The sequence below is a fragment of the Anastrepha obliqua genome, chromosome 1, assembly GCF_027943255.1.
Source record: "Anastrepha obliqua isolate idAnaObli1 chromosome 1, idAnaObli1_1.0, whole genome shotgun sequence".
Classification (NCBI taxonomy): Eukaryota; Metazoa; Arthropoda; class Insecta; order Diptera; family Tephritidae; genus Anastrepha; species Anastrepha obliqua.
This window is the reverse complement of record NC_072892.1, coordinates 31,725,336-31,751,663: the sequence shown is the minus strand read 5'-3', so window position 1 is coordinate 31,751,663 and position 26,328 is coordinate 31,725,336. Positions and strand designations below refer to the sequence as shown.

The window sequence follows — 26,328 nt, the reverse complement described above, 5'->3', positions numbered from 1 at the left end:
TTATGTTTTATTTGTTTGGTGAGAACATACATACATACATAAATATTAAATATATATATATTTTTTTATTATCTGGGTGTAGTTTGGCGCTGGAAAATTAAATATACAAAAGAAAAAAATGCTACTTTCATACTGATGCGGACTTATTTTGCTTCCAAGGAAATCTACATAACATAGTTCATATCCTGCTTTTTTCTTTGGTTCACTTTCACGATTTATATAATTGTTTTTTGTTTTTTTTTTGTTTTTTCTTAAAAAAAAATCCATTTCGCTACTGGTTTAGTACTATGATTTTTTACGTTTATGGCTCATATATCTATTTGATCAGCTAATTTTTGTACATTAACTCTTAATATTAATCTATATTCACATATATACAAGCTACGGAAATTTTTTGCCTTTGCAGGGGAATTGGTAAACAAGGCTATCAATGTCAAGGTATGTGTTCACATGCAGCAACAACAACAACTACATACCCGGTACTCGTACTCGTACTCGTAATTGCATTTGTACTCGTTTTCCAAATAGTAAACAAGCAAACATACCGAAAAGATTATTCGAACGTTGAGTTTAGCAAAGATTTCGTTCGCAAACATTAAATACACTTGACAACTACTCCATATATATACAAATACCTATGCTCATAACACTTGTACATACATACATACATACTTACAAAATTCTAAATAATTTTCTTGTATAAAATTATAATTAAAATATTAAATATATCAACAACTAAAAACTAAGTAAATGCTGCTAAAAATACAAGCATATCAGCCAACTACTACCAACTACACGAACATCACACACCCAAACATACTTAAACATACCAGTTCCTGCTAAATGCATACTACTTTAGGCCGCTCTACATACACACACACGCACACACAAATGTAGTTAAATTGAATGTTGTAATGTGTATTTCATTGCTGGTGGTGATTTTCAATGTCCGCCGCCAAAGTTGCAAAAAATATGTTGCTGTCTACTTAATATTACATACATATTTTTATATGCATCTACTCGTATGATATGAATTGTAAAGTTTATCTGTGATTGCTTTTGCATTTTTGCAACTATTTCTATTTTCCTGTTTACCGTTTTGTTTTGGATTTTCCTTCTTTGTTTTTCTTTTTTTTGCTCCGCATTGTTTTTTGCGATATTGTTGTTGTTGCTATTGCCGGTGTAGCTTTGCATTCAATCAATTTAATCATTAACCAACAAATCAGTCAAACAACCAAACAACCCAACAACCAAACATGTCAATCAACTAAGAAACAAACAAAACAAAAACAAAAACAAGAAACAATCGCTGCAGCACATCGCTCTTTATTCCTTTGTATTTTACTCGTACTGTAGCTGCACCTTCATCGATTTTATTTATTTATATTTTTGTATTTTCTACATAGTTTTATATAATTACATTGGCTTGTTTTGTATGAGTTTATTTTAAAATTATAAGAAATTTTGCATTGTGTCGTCTTGTTCATGCATCCATTTTTGTATTCACATTTTTATATTTACAACATCGCTTTTTTATTCTACTATTTTCTATGTACCCTTATATATTTATGTATGCGCATAGTTAGTTATTCATTTGTATGCTGATTCATTGCAAACATAATAATTGAAAATGCTTTATAAATAATACTGTTAATTTATTCGATAAAAAGTATTAGTTTGGGGAAAGAAATCCATTATTTTCGCGGTAGATGGCTCGTAAGGTTAGGTTAGGTTAGCCTGGTTGGCAATACGCCATGCATAGACCTTTTGGTCCCTAGCGACACCAGGTGGAGACCAACCTCTATGAATACCGAAAGTAGACATCATGTAGGATGTCAGCGCTTTTGGCGAATCTAAGCAGCGCTTAGAGACGTCCGCTTTTGAGACGTCCTCCAGACCCTCAAACAATGGGGCTCCCAGGCATTTTAAACGCGTTTTTAATAATGCCGGACAGACGCACAGAATGTGTTCTAAAGTTTCCTCAACATCCTCTCCACATTTGCTGCATTTCTGAATTGAGTCAGTTTTTTGTCGTTAGTTGTAATGTCTAGTCATAACTTTTGCTGTTTTGCATGTGGTCAGATTAGTCCAACTAGCTTCTACTCGCCTCCTCATGTAGTTGGCCATGTCATTGTACAGGGTTTGATTGAAAAGTAATGAGCCTTATTTTTTTAAGCAGTTTTATTAAACCTTTTGGCTTATACAATTAATATTCTTCAAAATAGGACCCTTGAGCGTCAATACACCGCTGGTAGCGGTCCTTCCACTGCAGGAAACATTTTTTAAACTCATCCGCCGGAATCGCGTTCAATTCGGCTGTCACAGTTTTTTGGATCGCCTCGCGTGGCTCGTGTGCCACTCAACACTCTCTCTTTTGCCCTCAGGATCGTACTCAAAGCACCTGGTTTCATCTCCTGTGATAAAATTGTCTAAAGTATTATCCTGTTCGTCACTTTCCAATACTTCACGACTCTTTTCCACACGGAATTGCTTTTGTTCATCAGCTAAAACCTCTGGAACCAATTTGGCACACACTTTGCGCATTTTAACTTTTCCTGTCACGATTTCCCGCACATAAGTTAAATTTAACTCTTCACTGATCTCACGTAGACTAGCACGACGGTCAATGTTCAAAAATTCACGAACCCGGCTCACATCTTCGTCTGTTTGCGTCGTCGAAGGCCTTCCAGATCGCTGTTCGTCGACTTGTGCCACCGTTTTATCTGGGCTCTGGACAGAGATTGGCCCCCGTTAGCCTCCTTGAGTACCCCTATGGTTTCGGTACTTGATTTGTTTAGCTTTACGCAAAATTTGATCGAGTAACGTTGCTCCAATGATCGCTGCATTTTTGCCACTGCAAAATCCTAACACACTTTTAAAACAGCTTTCACGCGCGGAGCGATGTTGACTGCACCGCTGGTGCCAGCGAACTGGGACCGGTTTCTACTGGAAGGGGAAGGTCCAACTATCGTTTTCCCCCACCAGGCGCACGGGAAGGCTCATTTCTTTTCAATCAAACCCTGTATATTGTATTTAGCGGTTTTGGTATGTCGTTCTCTTGTCCCAAAGGTAGTCTAACAGCACTTTTTGCTATCTCATCTACTATTTCGTTCCCCATTATGCCTTTGTGACCAGGTACCCAGTAGATATGCAGGCTACTGTTTGCGGCTAGCCTTTCTATGGCCATTTTTGGACTTAATACAATATGAGCTTATGGCTCGTAAAGTAGCGATCAAAAATTTTAATCCACCATTGGACACCTTTTTTAAAACTCTTCGGTTGGACACCCGGGACTGGCTGCTTTTCGTCGTGTTCGATGATCCTTTTTAAAAGGTTATATCCGTGAATCGATAAATTTAATATTAGGAAGCGACCTGGAAGCTCAAATCGTTAGGTATAATTGAAATATGTTAAATTGTATTAAAAAATATGTTAAAAATGAAAAATCCACTCTAAGCAGACCTGTGTGCCCAACGAATGGTTAATGCTGCTACAACAACAACAATAACCACCCATCGCAGATGAAGAGTGTCAGCTGTCACGTGAGACCTGTGTAATGCCCGCGTCTGAATCAAACCGGGTGCCTAACGGAGGATTAAATTTATGCTTGTCAAGGTGACATTTCACACTAAAAAAATTATGTTCCTATTTTTGTTTGCTCCATTCACTTGGAAGTCAACAAAGATAAAAGTCAGTTCATTGTACCGTTTCTCTTTGTTAAAGGCGAAAATTCAAGCCAGGCTGCTAAAATTGTGAATGGGGTTTATGGTGCCGTTGCTGTAGCAGCTAATTACGTGTAATTTTGGCTTCGTCGATATGTTCAGGCATTTTTGATGTTAAATGAGATGTCGATAAAATCACAAAAATAATCGAAGTTAAGTGGCAAGTTAGTAGTCGAGTAGTCGTAGCATCACCCCGGAGCTAAAGATCGACCGATCAAAACCATTTGCGCAAAAATTTTACGCAAAATAATGGGTTTCTTTATTCTAAAAAAAAAAAATTAATTTATTCTCACAAATTATTACGGGAAACTCTGAACACTAATAGTTACCTCTGTGAATGCGTCGTAAAATTCCTAAATGAACATCTTCAGTTTTCGGCTCCCCGACTGCCGTAGTGTCTTTGAGGCTAAACTCATGGCAATAATGAAAGCCGCGACACTGACACAGTGCGATGGGATATCCGGAAATGATATTTACATTTTCACTGATAAAATCTCTCACAAAACAGTCGACAACCTCCAAGGTAGCCATGAAATGCCGCGCATCTCTTAAAGAGATGGCTGAGTCATTTCACCTAAAGGTAACATGGGTTCCTGGCCATAGCAACATTGAGGCTAACTGTAGAGCCGATGAACTAGCGAGACTCGGCACCAACATGGAAGCTACTTATCTTTGAAGAAATTGTAAGAGCAGCGAACGAAAGATGGAGTAATGAAACCACCTGCAGAACCGCCCGACAACTGCGACCGACTCTCAATGCTAAGGGCACAGAATCTCCGCTAAGCCAAAATAAGCATAGTCTTAAGGGGGAAGTCTACTGTGACAAGGGAAAAAACAGGCTTATTTTCCGGATTTTATTTCTAACAAAACATTGCTCGTATATAAAATCTATTTAAACTCTTATCTTTATTATATATTTAAGTTTTTGAAAAAAAAATTTTAAGTCAAAATATTCAAAATGGCCGCTGTGGCACTTCTGCAAGCGCAGGTCCGCTTTTCTATACGGTGTACACGATATCTCGAGTTCTGATAAATGAATCAGCTTACAAATTTAATTATATATTCTCTGTAATAGTGTCTCTCGTCTGACATAGGATTTTTTTGATATCGTTATTTGTTAAATTGTTATAAACAATAGTAACATCAATTTTAGGCAAAAAAAAAAGAAAAAAATTTCAAGAATTTTTTTTTCAACGCCAAAATTTTTTATCGACATAATCCTACGTCAGACGAGAGTCAATACTATGTATATGATAACAATATTTGGTTTTTTTGTTTTAGATCACCGAAACGTAAGATTTCATGTACACCGTTTAGGCACCTAAGAAAAGCGGACCTGCGCTTGCAGAAGTGCCACAGCGGCCATTTTGAATATTTTGACTTAAAATTTTTTTTTCAAAAACTTAAATATATAATAAAGATAAGAGTTTAAATAGATTTTATGTACGAGCAATGTTTTGTTAGAAATAAAATCCGGAAAATAAGCCTGTTTTTTCCCTTGTCACAGTAGACTTCCCCCTTAAAACACTGATTTCCGTTATAACGCCGCACTATCTAATAGGTAGACCTGCTCTATCCAGACGTAGTTTACTATTGTAGGTAGACAATTTTTTAATGAGTTGGAAGATCTCAGTTCTGCAGAAATCAAAATTCTAAAATTTCTGAAAAGCACACACTGCTTTTAGGAGAGATAGGGATAAGCTCCCCACGCGGCATCACAATGGGCTATGAGCCTGAGTGGGTCCCACAGGGAAACCGCTAAGAGCCTAACCTAACCTAAGAGCCTAGTATCAGGTGACACAAAATTAATCACCCACTTTTGTTTTTGAAATAACTTTTTTACTGAATCAATAAAAATCTATTTTGAGTGCTGGAAATCTTTATTTTGACCTTTACGCATTCCATTACTTATCTTTTTGTAAAGAGTCAATCATGTTAAAGGAGGTTGGTGTCTGGAAGGAATCTGCCAAAGGAGATGGTAACATTTTAGGTAGTTAACACAGTATTTCTCAAATACAAATATGTAACACTTGCGGCGGCTTCTATGCGGAGCTTCAGCAAGCTTAGCACCCACCCTCTCTTTCACTTAAAATGTTAAGATATGGGGTTACATTTTATTATTATTTTTTAAATAAATTTCATGTGTGATTTCTTCCATGACATACTCTAATACACTTTATGGGCTTATAAACTTTTTGCAAATGAACTGTAGGTCAGACTCTATATTCTGTTTCAGTGGTTCAATTATGGCTGGCTTGTCTGTATACCTAAACTTGAGTTTTGCCATATCCCTGATTTGCGTAATAAATTTGAACGATTAATAAATTTTGTCGATCTTTGTATCGATTCATGATGACTTGTCATACTTTACTAAAACCGAAATGTCCCACTTTGACAACGACGACATTATTATTTATTACAGAAAGTTGATCATAGTGCCCAAAATTACTACAATCCAATCACAATATATTGTATGGTTCAAACAAAAAATGTAAATGTGTGTAAAATGTGTAGTGTAATTTTTTAAATTTTTGTTGCATTTTTCAATGCGAGCGTAGATCTGCTTGTTAGTCAAAGTAGATTAGTATAAATTTCAGTTAAATTATAACAGAGAGTTAAACGTAAAATCTAGCATAAATAAACTGCAGATATTTTAATTTAAAGAATTTCTCAACTATCGAAAGTGATTACAGGAAACCAACAATAATTGAGTTTGATTTCCCATTAACAGATGTGCTTGGACTGATGCACCTGAATCGCTACCTTTTTTCGCATTAGTTGGCAAGCTGTAGGGCCAGTGACCTGTAGGTCCCTTAAAGTACCGAAATTTGTTTTGCAAATTCATCCAAAACCCGTGAAAAATCTGTGTTTTTCCAAGTTTTTATAAGTCTTTTAATATGTATCTCAAACTGAAATACAAAAAGAAAAAAATTATTTTCTCTAAACAAATAATATTTTCAAATTTTTTACTTGTTTTTATGTAAAGAATTAAAGCTAAATAGTTGCAATAAACAATACACACAGACACAATAAGCAAATCACACATACTCGTATACAAGGCGGCGCAAAATTAATCATTCAATTTTGTTTTTAAATAATTTTTTTTATTGAATTAAAAAAAAAAAGATTTTTACTGATGAAAGTTTTTATTTTGACCTCTACGCGCTCCATTGCTTGTATGTTTGTATACTGCAGCTGTTTATGTAGTTCACAAGTGCCAAATATGATTGACGTACGCTGCCATTTACAAAAATTATAAATCTTCCGATAGGGTGAATAATTTTGCGCCACCTTGTATTTTATTACTGCACTTGTGACTATTTGTTTATTATGTTGCCTTTGTTGCGTCAAAGTTTATTGTGCAAAATTTTAGACTCGAACGTTTTTCAAGTGACCTTAGTGTAAATTATTTTCTATCTAACTATTGCTTGAAAAATTGTTTTTAAAAAAAAAAAAATCGAAATTGCAATCAGTTTGCACATAGTTTCGTCAATTTGCTGAGAATGATATTAAATAGTTTAAATGCCTTGCAGAAGTCTTTTGCCAAAAATCAATTGGTTCCAATAGTAGTGAAGTTGGAACCACTTGGATTTTAGCCCTGTGAATGTTAGTCGCAATTTTTCGTACACGAGTTGCACCGCCTCTGTCCATATTTGACCGTCTCTCTGCTGAGCAACTTTCAAACTTGGTTGTGATGACACACCTTTCGGTTGCTATTCAGGGTACCTATAAAAAATAGTTTAACCCTCCGTTGGACACCTTTTTTAAAACCTTCGGTTGGGCAACCGGATCTGGACTTTTTTCGTTCTGTTCGATGATCCTTTTTAAAAGTTTATATTCATAGGTAAATCGATAGAAAATTGACTTTAGGAAGTTATCTGGAAGCTCAACTCGTTAGCTACGATAGAAATACAGGGAGAAAAACCTACGTTTATCCATCCACAGCAATTGTCACCTCACTGAACTCAGGGTAGCTGAGCCCATTTTTTTTTACTGTGGCATAGGAGCAGCAAGGATGATAGATTTTATCAGGTTTGTTATTTAGTTGTGGTGAAAAAGACTTGGGCATTCGGCAGCCGAATTCTGCACGATCATTTCACCCATATTCACGCACTCGCCCAATCACGTGATGCCATCAAAAGTTTGCTTTCCACATACTGCCAAATTTGCATTTCTAGCTAGCTAGATTAGCTTTGCTTTCCTTTGAAACTTTCTATGGCCAAATGGTATTTTTAAAAGCCGTCAGAATAATTAGTAAAAAAGATACTTGAATACACAGAATCTGTTGAAAATAATGCCATTTACTATTACCGTTCGGAAATGGCAAACTTGATCGATAACATCCGAAGTGACATGAGAAACTGAAATGTCAAATCGACAGAGCGCTGTTAAATATACCTTTGAAACGGAACAAATGGTAATCCGAAGGTGCAATGTCTGGGAAATATGGGGGGCGGAGCAAGATTTCCCAACTCAGTCCCTCTAAATATTTCTGGACCGCAGCAAAATCAGGTTTTCATATCTACCGTCCCATTTCGGCCGATTTTCTTTCAAATCAATAATCAAGTCGATGCTCATTGGTTTTTACGATTCCAAGCGAGTTCGTTTTAACGGGCCAAACCGTCTATGCAATTTTCTATCTTGGCGTTTTGAAGCGTTTGTTGCATGGCTTTCGTCGAATTCGCCCTTAATACCGCGATGGAGGAAACTGGCGCTTATTGCATGAGAATGCACCATCTCATCGATTCACTCTTGTGACAGATTTTTTGTGACTTCTACCTATTCGGAAAATTGCATTTGGGCCATGAAATAAAAGTGTTTTGCGTCCGTAGAGGCCATCCAAAAGGCTTGTACCGACATCCTGTAGGACATTCCGGATTCCGGTCAATGACACGAAACACTCTTTCGAAAAGCTTTTAGATCGCGCAAAATAGTGTATCGAGGCCAGAGGGGACTATTTTGAATAAATAAACTCGAAATTATCAGAGCAAAGCTCTTGTCGTTTCTATTTTAGCTCAGTCTTGTTTATTTTGGACTTCACCTTGTAAATATCAAATATTTTTGGAGATATGAAAATCTTAATATTTTTTCAAAATATTTTCGAGGAAGTCGTGAAAAAGAATAAATTTTATAATTCCAGTGTTTTAACCGCCACTTGTTTGGTGAGCCACCCTAATGTACGTGCATACAAGTATGCCACAGAAATTCTAATCGGTTTCAAATATCTCAAAAGCCCAATCTTTGCTTTCGGTGGCACCCGTGGTCGAAGGGGTTGGTGGGTGACTACCATAGGTTCGATTCTCCGTGAAAATGATCTCAGCGAAATGATAGAAAAAGTTTGTTTCTAATAACGGTCGCCTCCTCTCAGCAGGCAATGGCAAACCTCCGAGAGTATTTCTGCCTTGAAAAACCTTGAAAACGCTTCTCATAAAAAGCCATTTACCGTTCGGAGTCGGCTTCAAACTGTAGGCACCCTCCATTTGTTAAACAACATCACGACGCACGCCACAAATAGGAGGAGGAACTCGGCCAAACACCCAAGGACTAATTATATATGTACAGGGTTGGCCATATTAAACTGACCCATGTGATTATTAAAAAAATATGGAAAAAGAAACATTTTTTTGTGTTTCATTGTGAAAAACATTTAATTTAGTTCAAGGAGATTCGTTTACATCACTTTTTGAATATGATATCGCGCAAGTGGTCGCCCTTAGCTCGTATAGCGTAATGTGCCCGTTTTTCGGCGTTTTCCATAGTTTTGGCCAGCGTCTCGGCCGATATGGCGGCTATTTCCCGTCGGATATTGGCCTTAAGTGCGCCTAGTGTCTTTGGCTTGTTGACGTAAACCTTAGATTTCAAATAGCCCCAAAGAAAAAAGTCCGGTGGCGTCAAATCCGGTGATCGTGGCGGCCAGTCAAAATCGCCGCTTTTTGATATCAAACGGCCAGGGAACAAAGTCTTCAATAAGTTGACGGTGGCTCGTGCTGTGTGTGGTGGTGCGCCATCTTGCTGAAACCAGAAGTGCTCCATACCATTTTCACGAACAATCGGCATCACAAAATCGGTTATCATGGCCCGATAACGCTCTTGATTGACGGTCAATGGTTGGTCTTGACCATTTTCAAAGAAGAACGGCCCAATGACCATATCAGCGCAAATGCCACACCAGACTGTAACTTTTTGGTCGTGGAGAGGTACCTCTTCAATAATTTGAGGGTTTTCAGTGGCGTAGAAACGGCAATTTTGCTTATTTACGGTTCCGTTCAAAGAGAAATGGGCCTCATCACTCATAATGATTTGATGCCAAAAATCCTCATCAGTTTGGGCCATTCGGACGACAAAATTGGCATATTCCAAGCGACGAGGCTTATCGGCCGGCAACAGTTGTTGATTTAGTTGTATTTTGTACGGGAATATCCCCAAATCCAAACGAATGATACGTCGTAGAGTGGTCCGAGGGATGTCCAACTGCGGCGATGACTCGATACTAGCTCGTACGGCCGCGATATTTTCGTTAGATCGTCTTGGCCGCTTTTTATTTGGACGTCGGGTATTAGCCACAGCGCCGGAAGACAAACATCTTTTGTGCATTTGCTTGATTGCGTTCTTTGACGGCGCACTTTTCACTTTATTTTTTTTTCTCCACGCACGTTGCGTTTTTACAATCGAGAAGGAATTTTGAATGTACAGCTGAACAATTTCAGCGCGTTCTATTGGGGTGTACTGTTTCATGGTATAAATCTCCTTCGACTGACGCTTCCAACGCGGTATGTCATTAGCTGATCTGAAATTACAGTAAAAAGTTATAGGGTTACTCAATGGGTCAGTTTAATATGGCCAACCCTGTACATGGAGGGTACTCTCTCCTAACGAACACTTCTCTTAAGCGGCCACTTTTTTCAGTACATACCACAAATCCTTAAGAATTCTGTTTTTAATTTCTCTATTGAGCGGCCAACCCTCTCATCACATATTATTAACTTTTTTACACTTTTCTCATATGCGGACAAATTTTTCAGTCAGGTGTCCGCTTAAGGGAGGTTCCCGCTCTAGAAAGGGTAATTTGTTCCGATACTTAAGATTTGGTATACTTATAGAAAAAAAATGTTCGCTCAAGAGAAGTGTTAGTCTAATAGAAGTGTCCATTAGGGAGATTACGCTGTATACATATATACAAGTTATTTAAAAAAATTGATGATTAATTTTCCGCAATCTTGTAGTCAGCGGCCCCAACACGTCTTATCATTTCCCAGTGATATCCAAAAAATTAAAATTTGTTACGCAGTTCTTGCTCTTACTTTTTAACGATCAACAATGTGGTGTTAAACTTTTCTGAAAACAAATGCCGAAAGGTTGTACAATCGAATAATAAAAATGGCGAACTACCGAAAACCTCCTCTGAAACCGCATTTACACATAAATCTTTAATATAGAAAATTATTGAATGTAGTAGTGTGAGCAATGAGCAAACATAACCTGTATGCGTTTTCTGTATTGTTAAATATTTTTATTGTTTTTAATTATGTATTGTACAGTGCTTACTTGTTCATATATGTTTGTGCTATGTGTAAGAAGTTGGAAAACCTTAATTAATCCACTATCGACCGATCATAAATGTACGATTTATTCCGTATTGTCCTCACATTTCCTCAAATTTAACAATAACTTTTACCTTTACTTTTACTTTTACTGTTATTATTATTACTATTATTGTTGCATTCACTATTCTAGTGTGCACCTGTGTTGTACATAAGAGATGCCATAGTTCCGTGGTCACCAAATGTCCAGGCATGCGCGAAGAGGTAAACTCGAAAGTATGTTATTCCAAACAAATAGTAATCGACTGAAACATTCCATATTTTTATTCTCATAAATTTGTATGCACACACAGCAAAACACCATGGAAATGGCACCGGCCGGTCAACGCTTCAACGTCAACGTGCCGCATCGCTTTTTTGTGCACAACTACAAACGTTTCACGTTTTGCGATCACTGTGGCTCACTGTTGTACGGCCTGATCAAGCAGGGATTACAGTGCACACAATGCAATATGAATGTGCACAAACGCTGCCAAAAGAATGTGGCCAATACGTGTGGCATCAACACAAAAGAAATGGCCGAAATACTTAGTTCGCTGGGCATTTCACCGGACAAACAAGCCCAGCCACGCCGCTCAAAGGTAATAGCAGGCGCAAACTTACACTGCACTATGGGGTTTTTGGCGTTTTTTTTGGCATATATTCAAAAAATAACGTATCCTGTATTTTAAAATAAGCTTTATTTTTGTTTTTACCATACCCTAATTAGTTGAGAAATTAGTAGTTAAAATTTTTTACGGTCACACTGATTGAACGGTACGCCTTCAAAGTCAGCTGATTATCGTGTTCGCTTTGTGCACAGTTTGGTGGAATACATTGAAAAAAGTTTGATTGCTCGAGTTATCCAAATAAAACAAAGAATCCAAATTTAAATGATGGAAGGTCATATGGCCTCTGGTGACGGTCAAGCATTGTTTGACAAGAACTTTATATGTGTGCGTGTCGGGTGCTTGACGCTAATATCTAAAATTTTTGATTTTTACCGACAACAAGTATGTGTGACACGACGCCACCCGACTGCACTAACACATACAAAGCGCAGTCAAGCATGCTGTATCGCCACCAGAGGCCAATAGTCCAGGTATATAAGATTATAGCTTAGTAACATATTTTCAATTATGTGTGGTTTAGATTTTGTATATCGTGTTTTATTCATATGTATTATTTAAATTAGTCTTAACAAGTATAGGTGCGTTTCGTATAATAGAACTTCCAAGGCGCACAGAAGTGCACAGAGTTTTAAATGTAGAGTTACTTACTAAAACGTCCACAATAATATGTAACTAACTTTGTTTGCACAAATTTGCCCCTTTTTGATGAAATCGCCTTTTACAGAGGGATATACATACGTTCGGAAATGTAGAGCTGTTAGATATTTATATCAAAAATAATCGGGCAGAGGTCGCAGTTAAGCAGCATATATTAAAAAAAATTGGTGAAAGTCTGAATGAATCTAAGGTAGATTCGAAATCTGAAATCATATATGTACGGGTATAATGGTAAAAAGATATTTGTGGAATATTTAGGACAAATGACCCTAATTGATGGGGAAGTTTTAAATATAATGTCGGGATGCAACTCATGCCAGTCTTGCCCCATCTGCGGAGCACAGCCAACTCAATTACTTAATATTAAAGATATTAATTCAGAAGTTTTCAAGGCCAAAACACATGCCCTTCAATATGGAATCAGCCCTTTGCATGCTTAGATCCGCTTTTTCGAGTTTGTGTTGAAACTTTCATATAGAGTCGAGATGAAAAAGTGGCACGTTAAAGATTGCGATAAACCTCAAAGCTCGAAAACAATTAATACAAAGGACACTTTTAAAGGAAATGGGCCTCAATGTAGACAAGCCTATTCCAAACGGCAGCGGAAACTCCAATGACGGCAACACAGCAAGGAGGGCATTTTCTGACGTAGCCTTATTAGCCTCAATTTTAAATGTTGAAGAACAATTACTGAAAAACTTCTATATAATTTTAGTGAGCATTTCCTATGAGCATGAAATTAGCTCAAGCAAGTTTGAAACCTTTTGTGGAAAGGTTTTTGAACTGTACCATTATAATTATCCTTGGTATCCTATGTCTCCTACTGTTCACAAGGTACTAGTACATGGCCATCAAATAATAAAAAAACTCCTTGGTTTCTGTTGGCTGTCTTGGGGAACATGCATCCGAATCCCGAAATAAGTTTTATAAGAGCGATAGAAGGGGGCATGCAAGAAAATGCAGTCGGCTGGATAATATGACAGATGTTTTTAACAGAGCCTTAGATACTTCGGACCCATTTTTGTCCACTATCTTTTTAAAAGAACGACAAAACAAAAATAAAAAGAAAGACATACCAAAAGAAATTTTCGCGCTGCTTCAATCGCCATCTTTAAATATTTTAACAAATAATGACAAAGATTATCAGGAAGAAGATGAAGAAGATCAGGTAGATCAGGACGAAGATGAAGAATATGACGAAGATATTGAACTTGATGTGATTACTTCTGACGAAGAATATATTAAAATAGAAGAAAACTAAGTTCATATTGGTAGTAAGTAGTCTCAATAAGCTGTTTGTAAGTTACGTAATATTTTTCTTTCTTCTTAGAACACATATATGCAGTTTAAAAATGTACCTAAGCCATTTTGGAAGGGAATTATCCACCCAGACAAATTTAATATAAAAACAAAGAAATAATTTAATTAATTTTAAATAAATACTTATTGTTTAAGAATGCACAAATTCGCGAAATAAATGAAATATATGGAAACACAAATTTACTATAAACTGTCACATTATTTTAAAGATCATGTTCAGGGCGGAGGTGTAGGCGTAATCGAATGAAAAAATAAACAAAAACCGAAAGTCTACTTTAATCTACGTGATTCACCTGCAAAAATTTAAGTCATTATCTTTTAATTTGTGATTTATGCCAAAAAAACTAAGAAAAACCCCATAGTGCACTGCATTTGAAACGTTCGTAATGAAGGATTTCTAAATAATTTAACTTTTTTTTTAAATGTTACTTGCAGTATTTAAATCAACCGGGTGGAGACGATAGCTACAGTCTTAGCGATCGTAGTGATCTGGGTACAGAGAGTAGCACTTCCACACGCAGCTCGATGATGTCGGAACGCTCGGCCACAAGCACCTCGACTGCAATGACAGGCCTTAGTGCGATTACAGGCCAATACTTCGAATCGCGTCCGGGCAAAACTTCATTATCGGACTTTAATTTCATCAAAGTATTAGGCAAAGGCTCATTTGGCAAGGTGATGTTGGCCGAAAAGAAGGACACCGAAGAGATTTACGCTATTAAGGTGCTGAAAAAGGATGCCATCATACAGGATGACGATGTCGATTGCACAATGACCGAAAAGCGCATATTGGCCCTGGCCGCTAACCATCCATTTTTGACAGCACTACATTCCTGTTTTCAGACTAAGGTGCGTACGAAAATAAAATAACACATTCGAGTTTTTTTGAATAGTCCTTTGTGATGGTTATAAGGTTAACCCACTAACGGCCGCTAATTAGTTTTTGCTAAAAAGGAAAAACAAGGTTTACACAAAATTAAAAAAAAAACATGTTTTTTTCCTATTCTTAATTTACCCATACATAGATAGCTTCTGCTCAAATATGAACGAGACGGTATCAATAAAACGGTCCGCGGATGACATATGGCAAAAATAATTTTTTTGTTTTTTGGTAGGACTGTTATAAGCTTACATGGCAAATTTCAGAGTGATATGTCACATAGTTTGTTTTCTGTGCTACTGTAAACAAGTCAAGCTCGAGTGTGTTCTTCGAATTTAACGATGGAAATTCAAGTTGAACAAAGAATTTGTTTGAAATTTTGTTATTCCAACAAAATTTCGGCTTCAGACGCCTTAAAAATGTTGCAGACAACCTATGGGGACTCTGCTCTATCGCGTGCACGTGTTTTCCAGTGGTACAAATCAATTATTTTTGCCATATGTCATCCGCGGATCGTTTTATTGATACCGTCTCGTTCATATTTGAGCAGAAGTTATGTATGTACTTTATTCACAAGTTTTGTTTAGGTGAGGTTATGGTGGAGTCGGTCTGTACGACCAACTCACTTAGACCTTGCAGGTCCGTTGTGATAGCTCTGAGCGACACGGGAACCTAATTTTTTTTCTTCGTGGAATCAATTTGTGGCTCTTATGAAGCGCAGGATTGGTCCCATCCTCAGGCCAGACAGTTCCGTAAAAGAATGAAAAAGTATCTACCTAAAAAGCCTGCTCTGGTTTTAGCTAAAACTGGACAATTGCAAGGGATGTGCTGAACTGCTTCTTCCTCTTCCTCATCTCTACAACTTTTACAATATTTAGGGGTGAAAACTCTAAAGGAATGGCTAAGCAGTTCTTTTTTTATTTAATTTCTTATTTAATTGCGGGCATAGTAACCAAGCTCTTGCTACGTATGTATCTTCATGTTTCCATGCCCTATTGGCCTCTTGGATAATGTTATTCTTAGTTATTAATTTGCTCATGGCCATAGGTATCCCAATGGCACTTCTGTCACAGTGCATTTGAAGAGTAGTGCCTTTCCTGTCTAGCTCACCGACATTATAATTTTCCTCAATATCTCTGTACTTCGGAACCCAAATAAGGCTGACCTTGAATACAACACTAATAGCATTTAGGGCTGCCCGGCATTTCTGTGCAACCTCTGATCTTAGTTTAGCCGCATTCATTGATTTAATGGCCACCTGGCTATCCGAGAATGTATTTATTGTAGTTTTTGTTACTTCATGCGTATTTAGATTCTAGTCTAGAACTTCTGCCTGATAGACGCTGCAGTAGTCCGGTAGTCGAACGCATAATTCAAGTCCTAATTCCTTCGCAAATACTTCATAGCCAACCTTATCGTCTGGCTTGGAACCATCTGTATAGAAATTTAAGTCCATTTCTTCTTGACGGTATGATCGCCTTGAAGAGTCTGTCGAAGGTGAGTCTAGGAATAGAATAGTCTATTTCTTGTTTGTGACTATTCAGTGTATGCAAAATAGAGGCGTTGGCAAACCACCGGTTTTCCCATAGCGCCATATATTTAAGTCTAAGCGCCGAGGCGGCGGTCACGTACTTTCCTACAAGACTTAGTGCATGCAAATTGATTAGCACTTCCAGCGCTTGGTTTGGGGTAATCCTTCAAGCACCAGAGATGCATAAAAAAGCTGGTTTGCTCATGGTTTTAGCGTAACTCGCCTTTTGAGCAGGTGACCATCCATCATACAAGTATTCCATACAATACGGTAGATACCTATGAAATGAGACTTTTTTTTCAATTTCAAACGTTTTTAACAAAAAATGGTTACAAATTTAATCTTCAAAATAATAGCCATCGCTAGCGACACATTTTTACCATCTCTCAGGCGATTTGTGCATGCCGCGCCATAAAAATTGGTCGTCTTTGGCCGCAAATCAATCATCGAGGAATTTTTTGGCTTCTTCGTGAGAATTGAAGCGCTACTCGGAAAGTGCGTGGCCCATCGATGCAAAAAAATAATAATCGGAAGGCGCCAAGTCTGGTGAGTAAGCCGCATGCACCAGCGGTTCCCAATCGTACGTCTCCACCAACTCCCGGGTCGCTCTTGTTCGATGTGGCGGTGCATTGTCATCAAGAAAAATTACTTTGTGACGCCGATCGGCATATTTTGGGCGTTTTCGGTGTATAGCGCTGTTCAAACCGGCCAATTGTTATTGGTAGCGTGCACCGTCAACTGTTTCACCTGGTAGCTCGTACCAAATCATACCACGCTGATCCCAGAAAACACACAGCATTGCCTTTGCGGCCGAAGCGATTTGGTTTGGCCGTTGTTTTTGGCTTGTGGCCGGGCGGACCATACGATCGTTTACGCTTGGGATTGGAGAAATATACCCATTTTTTATCACCCGTAACGATTCGATGCAAAAAAGACTTCCTTTTGAACCGGGAGAGCAGCATTTCACAAGCGGTTTTTCGGTTCTCTTGCTGCCTGTCAGTCAGTTCATGCGGCACCCATCTTCCGACCTTTAAAATCATGCCCATGTCTTCGAAACGTTTGGAAATGGTTTTTTAGGTCACTCTCAACTGCTCTGCCATCATTTCTTGCATTTGACCATCATCTTCATTCAACTATGCTTGCAATTCGGCGTCCTCAAACTTTTTCGGTGGCCGGCCACGGTCCTCGTTCTCCCCGCTAAAATCACCACTTCGGAATTTTTCAAACCACCTGAGCCACTGTGCCCTACTTAAAGGTTTAAAAATACTCTTAGCGACACCTATGGACTAATAGCTGAAAGTCTCATTTCATCGGTATCTACCGTAAAATAGGCCGAATTACCGAAGTGTAAAGCCAGTGTGTAACACAAGGTGTTAACCCCCATTTAAAATCGATTGCTTTTTTGGCCTTCTTTACTTTTTCCTCAATATTACATTTCCACGTAAGCTTCCTATCTCATATGAGCCCTAGGTACTTGGCATTCTCCCTCAAAGGAATCGCCACACCCTTAAAAACTAGCGGGAGATTATAGTAAGCCTATGCCTTTTTTTTTGTAAAGGGACATAACAAGTTTTGTTTATTATTAGAAAAATTTTATCCGATTTGGAATACAAGGAATCTGGTGGCATAATTAGGTTTTAAAGTGAAAGTTTCTTCCTAGCGGCTGAGCATATAAACGGGGAGGGGACCGCGTTAGCTTCGTTATTCGTGCGGGTTATTTAGTCACGATATCGTAGTGGACATTTGTGTTATTTTCACACATTTTTTACTTTGAATTGAATAAAAGTAATTTTGCATACTAAATGTATGACCTTTTTAATTGGTTACACTTCGAGTGCCGGACCCTGTAATCGAAGAGGAATGATTATATTGAGTTTGGCTGCGGCAGTGCTTCCAAAAAAATACTCTAAATCAAAATAAATTCTCAGCTGCTGCAACGGCTTGAAAATGAAAGTTTTTTGAACTGTATCGTTAAATAAAAAAAAAATAAATAATTGGCGCGTACACTTCTGTTAGGTGTTTGGCCGAGCTCCTCCTCCTATTTGTGGTGTGCGTCTTGGTGTTGTTCCACAAATGGAACAGTTTCAAGCCGACTCCGAACGGCAGATATTTTTATGAGGAGCTTTTTTATGGCAGAAATACACACCTATTGCCTGCCGAGGGGCGACCGCTATTAGAAAAATGTTTTTTTTTTATTAATTTTGCTTTCACCGAGATTCGAACCAACGACCTCTCAGTGAATTCCGAATGGTGATCACGCACCAACCCATTCGGCTACGGCGGCCACTGTATCGTTACTGGTGATAAAAAATGGGTCCTTTACAATAATCCTGTTCACAAACGCCAATGGTTAGATAAAGATGAAACACTAGAACTGACCCCTAGAGATGGCCTTCACTCCAAGAAGATTCTCCTGTCTATTTGGTGGGATATGGACGGTATTGTTTATTATGAACTTCTGGAACCCAATCAGACGATAACTGCTGATTATTATTCCCATCAGCTATCACACCTGAATGAGGCACTTAACAAAAATCGGCCGTCTTTAGTGAATAGACGCAAAGTTTTGTTTCACCACGACAACGCAAGACCTGATACCGCAAAGCAAACATTAGGCAAGCTGAACGAGCTCGGATGGGAGCTAATGCCGCATCCACCATACTCTCCGGATATTGCATCTTGTGATTATCACCTTTTCCGGGGACTTCAATCCCATATGAGTAACAAGAACTACTCCTCAAAAGAAGCTATAAAAAGGGATATCGAAGCGTATTTTGGCTCCAGTAACAAACAATTTTTTGAGCAGGGAATTAAAAATTATTAATTTTAAAACCACCTTTACAAAATGCACGAACTTATGGACTGACCTGATATTTATGACTAAAATATATTTTTGTTTATTTTCAGGATCGTCTATTCTTTGTTATGGAGTACGTGAACGGCGGCGATTTGATGTTTCAAATACAAAAAGCACGTCGCTTTGAAGCTGCACGCGCCGCTTTCTATGCCGCCGAGGTCACGTTGGCACTTCAGTTTTTGCACTCTCATGGCGTCATTTACCGTGATTTAAAACTGGATAATATTCTTCTGGATCAAGAGGGCCACTGCAAATTGGCCGATTTTGGCATGTGCAAGGTAAATCACTTGCAGCTGTAACATTGCCACAGTGCCATAAACTTATTTTACAAGGTGGCGCAAAATTAATCAACCTAAGGGAAAATTTATAATTTTTACAAATGGCATCGTACGCCAATCGTATTTGACACTTGTAAACTAGACAGCTGTTGTATAAAAAAATATGAGTAGTGGAGCGCGTAAAGGTCGTAAAAAGAAATATTTTCATCACTCAAAATTATTATTTTTTATTTAGTAAAAATGTTATTCAAAAACCAAAATTGGTTGATTTATTTTGCGGCACTTTGTCATACAAACAAAAGAATGAAACGAGAAATGAAACAAAGAAATTAAAATTTTTTAGTTGGAGGTAAAATAACTCCTTAGCGTTTTTTTTGGTTTTGTGAAATCTCATTTCAATAGAATTTATTCTAAGCCGTTGATTGTTTTACATTCGCTAGACATATAAATCCATACCAGCGCTGCCGAATATATTAAACTTTGACTCATCTGTAAACAAATCTTTTTGCCAAAAATCCATCCCCTTTTCTTTATTTGCTTGCGATCTCCAAGCGAAGTTTACAGGTTTTTTTTAGAAAGTGGAAACTTTTTGCGTGCTGTTCTATTGTGGAAATCGTTATTGTTCAGAGTTCTTCGAAATGCTATGGGCAGGCTTTTCTCATGTACCTGCTACATGTTTGGCTAATTTTGAAGCATTGACTTTTGAATTCTTGCCCATTTCTTTGAGAATGAAACTGTTGTCTCTGCGAAATAGTTTCCTCGGGCGGTCACTGCGCGGTTTATTTTCGGAAGAACCAATATTTTTTTAAGTTTTTTTTTGCAATGGTCTGTACTTTTGGTCGACTCAAGTTTAAAGTTTTTGAAATTTCACCATATGACTTTTTTTTTGATATTTCTTTTCGCGGAGCCATTTTAGATGTTTAATTCAACACAAGTAAAGCAACAAATATAGTAAAAGGAAAGAAAAAACAAAACCGTACTTTATCTTATCACAACACATCATACCAGTGTAAAAGCTTGGTGCTTCGTTCTGTATGCAGACTTTTGTCAACCCTGGTTTTTTGTTCTTCGCCCATAACTTTAATATTCTATACTTTTTATGGATTAATTATGGATTCTTTTAAACCATTGAAAATAGGAGGTGTACGTGGATTCTTGTCCATCACTGTATTTACTATGCAAACAAAAGAGGAAAGAGTGGATACGCTTAAAATTTCTAAGACTTCATAGAACTCTTCAGTGCTTATTAAATACTTCATATAATCTAGAATAGTGTAGGATTTTATACGAGGGGTGCCTTTTATATGTCGGGATTTGGCAACTCTGGTGTTGCAATCTAGCAACTGACAGCAGTATTGCAAAGTTTGACATTTTTTGGCTTTTACGTACTCAGAACGTTTTGAAATACCAGCGCTATTTGTGTTGTTTACAGTAACTTAAAAGATTCATCTCGATCCAAAAATGGAATTAAATCGTGAACATTTTCATGCGATTATTTTTTACAACTTTCGACGTGGATTAACTCAGCAACATTGCATGGATGAACTTAATTCATTTTTTGGCGCTGAAGCTCCATCAAGGACCAGTGTTTATCGATGGTATGGTGAATTCAATCGTGGTCGTAGCTCACTCCAAGACGAATTTCGTGAAGGTCGTCCAAAATCAGTTGTTGTTCCGAAAACCATTGATGCTGCGCGAACTGATATTGCAAGATCGTCATGTGACCTATCGTGAGATTGAGACAATCTTAGGCATTAGGCATAAGTGGGACCAGCATACATTCAATATTGCATAAACATTTGACTGTCAAAAAAATTTGTTCGCGTTGGATCCCACACAATTTGTCAATCGCTCAAAAAAAGGCTCGTGTCGATTGGTCGAAGGAAATGCTCAAAAAATACGATCGCGGGGCTTTGAAACACGTCTATGACATCGTGACAGGTGATGAATCATGGATTTATGCGTATGAGCCCGAAAGTAAACGGCAGTCGACTGTATGGGTGTTTCAAGATGAGCCAAATCCAACAAAAGTTGTTCGCGCACGAAGCACTTCCAAGCAAATGGTCGCCTGTTTTTTCGGAAAAACTAGATATGTCGCAACCGTACCACTAGAACAACGCAGAACAGTAAATTTTGAGTGGTACACAACCATTTGTTTGCCAGTTGTATTCCAAGAAATTAGGAAAACCAATCGCCAAAGACGAATCACTCTTCACCAGGACAATGCGAGCTCTCACACATCGGCTCAAACAACTGCATTTTTGAGCACGCAAAACATCGAATTAATGGGTCATCCGCCGTATAGTCCTGATTTGGCACCGAATGACTTGGAGAATATTTTGAAACACAATAAAGTGATTTTCGATGATTAAAATATGTTTTTGTTCTCTAATCCCAACATATAAAAGGCACCCCTCGTACGCTTGTAATAGGTGAAGTCCATAATAAGTCGCGTTTGGAGAAGTCAAAAATCAAGTCGATGCTCATTTGATTTTACTACTCCAAGGAGTTCGTGCCAACGGGCCAAACCATCAATGCAGTATTCTATCCTGGTGTTTTGAAGCGTTTGTTACATTGCATTTGTCGAATTCGTCCTGAATACCACGAAGAGGAAACTGACGCTTATTGCATGAGAATGCATCATCTTATCGATCCACTTTTGTGACTAATTTTTTGACTAGAAATCGCATTTTAACCATGAACCACTCACCGTATTTGCTTGATATGGCTCCCTGTGACTTCTACCGATTCGGAAAATAGGTGGAAGTCACAGGGACTCATGTCTAGTCAAAAAATCAGTCACAAGAGTGGATCGATCAGATGATTTATACTCATGCAATGCGATTTCTGAGTCAATGAGTATATCTGTCAAACAGTCCTATAGTTTAAATTCTTATTTTTTATTTATATTATTTTTTTTTTTTATAAATTTTTTACCATCAATTCTTTTGGGTTCCTTAATCACTAATATTCTAATTTTATTGTATTTCTATTTCGCATTTAGGAGGGCATTATAAATGGTGTTTTAACCACCACCTTTTGTGGCACTCCAGATTATATTGCGCCTGAGATATTAAAAGAGCAAGAGTACGGTGCCTCCGTCGACTGGTGGGCGTTGGGTGTGCTTATGTACGAAATGATGGCCGGTCAACCGCCGTTCGAGGCTGACAACGAGGATGAATTATTCGATTCAATCATGCACGACGATGTTTTATATCCGGTTTGGTTGTCCAGAGATGCTGTGTCCATTTTGAAAGGTGCGTCGTTTGCAAGAAAAAAAAACAAGAAATTCACAAAAAATGCACTTGAGCTATTAAATGTTAATTATGTTGTATATTTCACATTTCTACTTAATACTTCGACCTCCCAGGGTTCCTAACAAAACTTCCCGAAAACCGTCTAGGGTGTTCCGGCGATGAAAACGCCATACGTAGGCATGCATTTTTCGGTAAATTAGATTGGGATGAATTGGAAAAGCGCAATATTAAACCGCCTTTCAGACCAAAAATGGTAATAATAATTTATTCATTTCAAAATCAATGATATTGATGCATTTTGCCCACCCTTTCCATGCAGAAAAATCCACGTGATGCCACCAATTTCGACACAGAGTTCACGAAAGAGGAACCAGTACTCACGCCCGTTTCCAACGATGTTATACGCTGTATTAATCAGGATGAATTCGCTGGCTTCTCATTTGTCAATCCGAAATTCGGACCCGAACGTAAAGTATTTTAAGTGGTTTTGTGTGTGTGCGCAGGCGCCTGAAGGATTCAACTTCTATACAGAAAACTAAACAAAATAAAAAGTCAAGAAGAAAGCAAAGTCAACAAGCAAATTATTTGCAAAGCCAAGAACGCAACATCAACAACAACAACAACAACTATTACTACTATTATATTCGTTCTTTTTATAAAATGTGTGCGCTTGCACACACTCACACATGCGCGCGCAGGAAGCCGCACATGTCAGCGCCGCACAGTGTCGCCGGAAGCAACAAATACATTTCAGCAGCTGTGCTTTTCTTGTCTTGATTTTAATTTAAATAACGAGTTGTGCATATTCGTTCGACGCCATGAGTTGCATCGAACATGTATATGTGTGTGTGCCATTTTATTTTACGCTGTATTTATTATGTGCAGCTGCGAGTTCCAAATTTGGCATGCGCGAAATGTGAAACACAAAACAAGCTTAAATTGTTAACGCGTCAAACTCTACTCGTAGTATTTGTTAGGAAAAACAAAAAGAAAATCAATCCAATAACCAATAAACAAAGAAGGAAAGGTTGAAAGTAACATAACAAAAAAAAAAAATTAATGAAAGTAAAAATAAAAATAAAAAAACACTTTGTAACATGCAACGGAAGAAAAAACTGCAAAATAAAAATCTAATAACCACAAAAATTATTAACGACAAAAACAAAATCTATAAAGGTTTGCAAATTTGCGTTTATGCATTGTGTAGATTAAAGCATGTAGTTGTTTTTGTATTTTATTTACCTTTCTCAATTCGAGCGACCACTTTAGAACTGCAAATATAAATATATTTATAGGGCTAAAGTTGGAGGCTAAAGCAAATACGGAGTTATTTTCCATTATTCAACCACAAAGAGGCACCACCTAACACTAGGCAGCCCGGTAACTTATTTTTGGTTACCTTAAATTGCGCGGTAATGAATTTGTTTAAACATCTGGCAACCGCTGCAGTTCTACTCTTAATATCTTTCTGAGGGCTGCACGTAAAATGAATTTGTAAAAGAATTTTTTTAAAGTTGGCGTTGCCAAGCCTTGGTGTTAGTAAAATGAATTTGTATGCATATTTTTTTGATCCTCTATTAGTCTTTGTCTTTTTTTTGTTAATTTGTGCTATATAAACTTTTCACTTAGCTCGAGTTGGTGAAAAAGATTCGTATTACTCACATTGTTTAGAATGCGAAAGTGCATAAAAAAAAAATCTCAAATTGTATGCTTTATTGCCAAATTAGAAAAGAGATGCCCTGCCCAGCCATATTTTCTAGCTTTACAAATTAGTTACAAAAATATTTATTATTGTTCTTCAATCTCACTCAAACTACTCAAACGAATTTGTGTGCTATTTTGTGAATTTTGTTGTTGCCAACAAATGTATGTAGAAATCTCATTTTTCTATTAATTTATGAAACATTTTACCTAGCGTATTAAAATTTTATTAAAATAATTGCATTGTTATTATTTAGATATACCGCATAAATTCATAAGAAATGAAATAGATTTTATATACCTGGTAAAATGCAATAAAGTATTTTAAAAACTATTTATTTGTTATGAATTTGAGTGAAGGTATATAAATGAAGCCTTGGAAAGCTACAACAACGTATTTGAATATTAATGAATTGTTTAATTGACGAAAACAAAACAAAAAAAAAAACACAAACGAAAAAAAAAACAAATACAATATAAAATTGTAAAAATAAATTTTTTAGCAAATTGTCAAATTTAATTTAAATTGCGTTTATTGATAGGCAAAGTTTAAGCGCCTAAAATCATGTTATGTTAATATCTTGTAAATTAGGGCGAGACATTTGTTTTGCTGAGAGCGAGTTTCTCAGTGCCAGTTCAACTATGGTGAATTTGGAAATTTCTTCTTCTTGATTGGTGCGCTTTTGACCGAGCTCAACAAAGCGCGCCAGATGTTTATTGCGCGTGCTAATCGACGCACTTTGAAACTATGCGCTGAAAGTAAAAAGTGAGGTTAAACTTGCGCTCAGAAACTGGCTCTCGTTGGAGTCCTACTAAGCTTTAGTTGCTACATATGCGCTATTATGTATATGATTATGTTTATGTGTTAATGGATTTCAGCATTCAACGAAATTAATGAAATTTTTTTTTGGTTTTTTGTTTTTGTTTTTAATATTGTAGTTTAGTATATTATTTATGACCTTTTTTGTTGTTGGTAAAATCGATGTTATATTATTAGTACAAGCGAGTATTTCCCACTTCTTTAACACATCGAATGTAAAGTGTCATTCGCCAAATCTAGTCAATATGAGTATAAAAACGCACGCACACACATACACGCATACTACAGACATGCAATATTACTGATTTGTTGGTAGTTAAATGCATTTGAAACATTTGTTGAACGACGTTTTTTTTGTTTTGTTTTTTTTTAGTTAAAAAAAGAAACGACGTTTTTTTATTGTATTATTATTTCTAAAGCAAAGCGAACAAATTTTATTTTGTTGTATTAGTAATCTTTAACTAATTTTAATTTACAACACAACCTCTAATTATTATAACAATTATATATATGTATATGTACATGTACATGCTTTCTTTGAAGTGTAACTTAGTTTGAAACTAATTTGGATTGTATTGAGAGCATTCAGCTTGAAACGAGATGAAATTTATTTGAAATAAAATTGCAAACGCACACTTTAACGATTTGTTTCTTATTTTAAAGTGCAACTAATGTATTTTATCGAACATGCACAACTACATTGTGCTACCAGCTGTAAGCAAAAACAATTACTGTTTAAATTGAATTCAATTATCCAAAAAATTATGTGCGGCAATACGACGCTGCTATTAGAAGCGTGCCAGCATACGCCAAGGGTTTCATTTGAGAACTGCTTAATATTTAGATTGTTTAATTTATTAATTAATTTTATTTTTGAAATGAATTTTAACACCAAGATCTGTTAAAGTTAATATCAATAGCACAACTGATTTATTATTTTTATTTTTCTCTCTTTCGCCGTGTACATACGGATGTCAGCACAAAATTAAATTACGAAACTTAAAGGTGGTGGCACTAGATCAACAACACTGTTCTGTACGTTTGGTTTTCAAAGCAAAGTATTGAGAAACTAGAAAACAAATATGGAATTCGC

The 26,328-nt window shown here is 37.0% G+C and overlaps 1 protein-coding gene across 12 annotated transcripts in view; it reads left to right on the top strand.

The window, feature by feature from the left end:
• The window catches only part of LOC129244192 (protein kinase C), a 44,222-nt gene extending 18,346 nt beyond the window's left edge, over positions 1-25,876 (top strand). For 10 of the 12 annotated variants that reach the window (XM_054881806.1, XM_054881829.1, XM_054881854.1 and 7 more), the window contains 8 exons: positions 407-438; positions 11,457-11,539; positions 11,617-11,904; positions 14,347-14,760; positions 19,230-19,457; positions 22,462-22,714; positions 22,828-22,967; positions 23,034-25,876. In XM_054881806.1, the coding sequence (XP_054737781.1) occupies positions 407-438; positions 11,457-11,539; positions 11,617-11,904; positions 14,347-14,760; positions 19,230-19,457; positions 22,462-22,714; positions 22,828-22,967; positions 23,034-23,195 (1,600 nt within the window). In that variant the 3' untranslated portion in view covers positions 23,196-25,876. The remainder of the gene's footprint in view (positions 1-406; positions 439-11,456; positions 11,540-11,616; positions 11,905-14,346; positions 14,761-19,229; positions 19,458-22,461; positions 22,715-22,827; positions 22,968-23,033) is intronic. The other 2 variants (XR_008582366.1, XM_054881872.1) reach the window with 2 other exon arrangements.
• Positions 25,877-26,328: the final 452 nt, after the last annotated feature.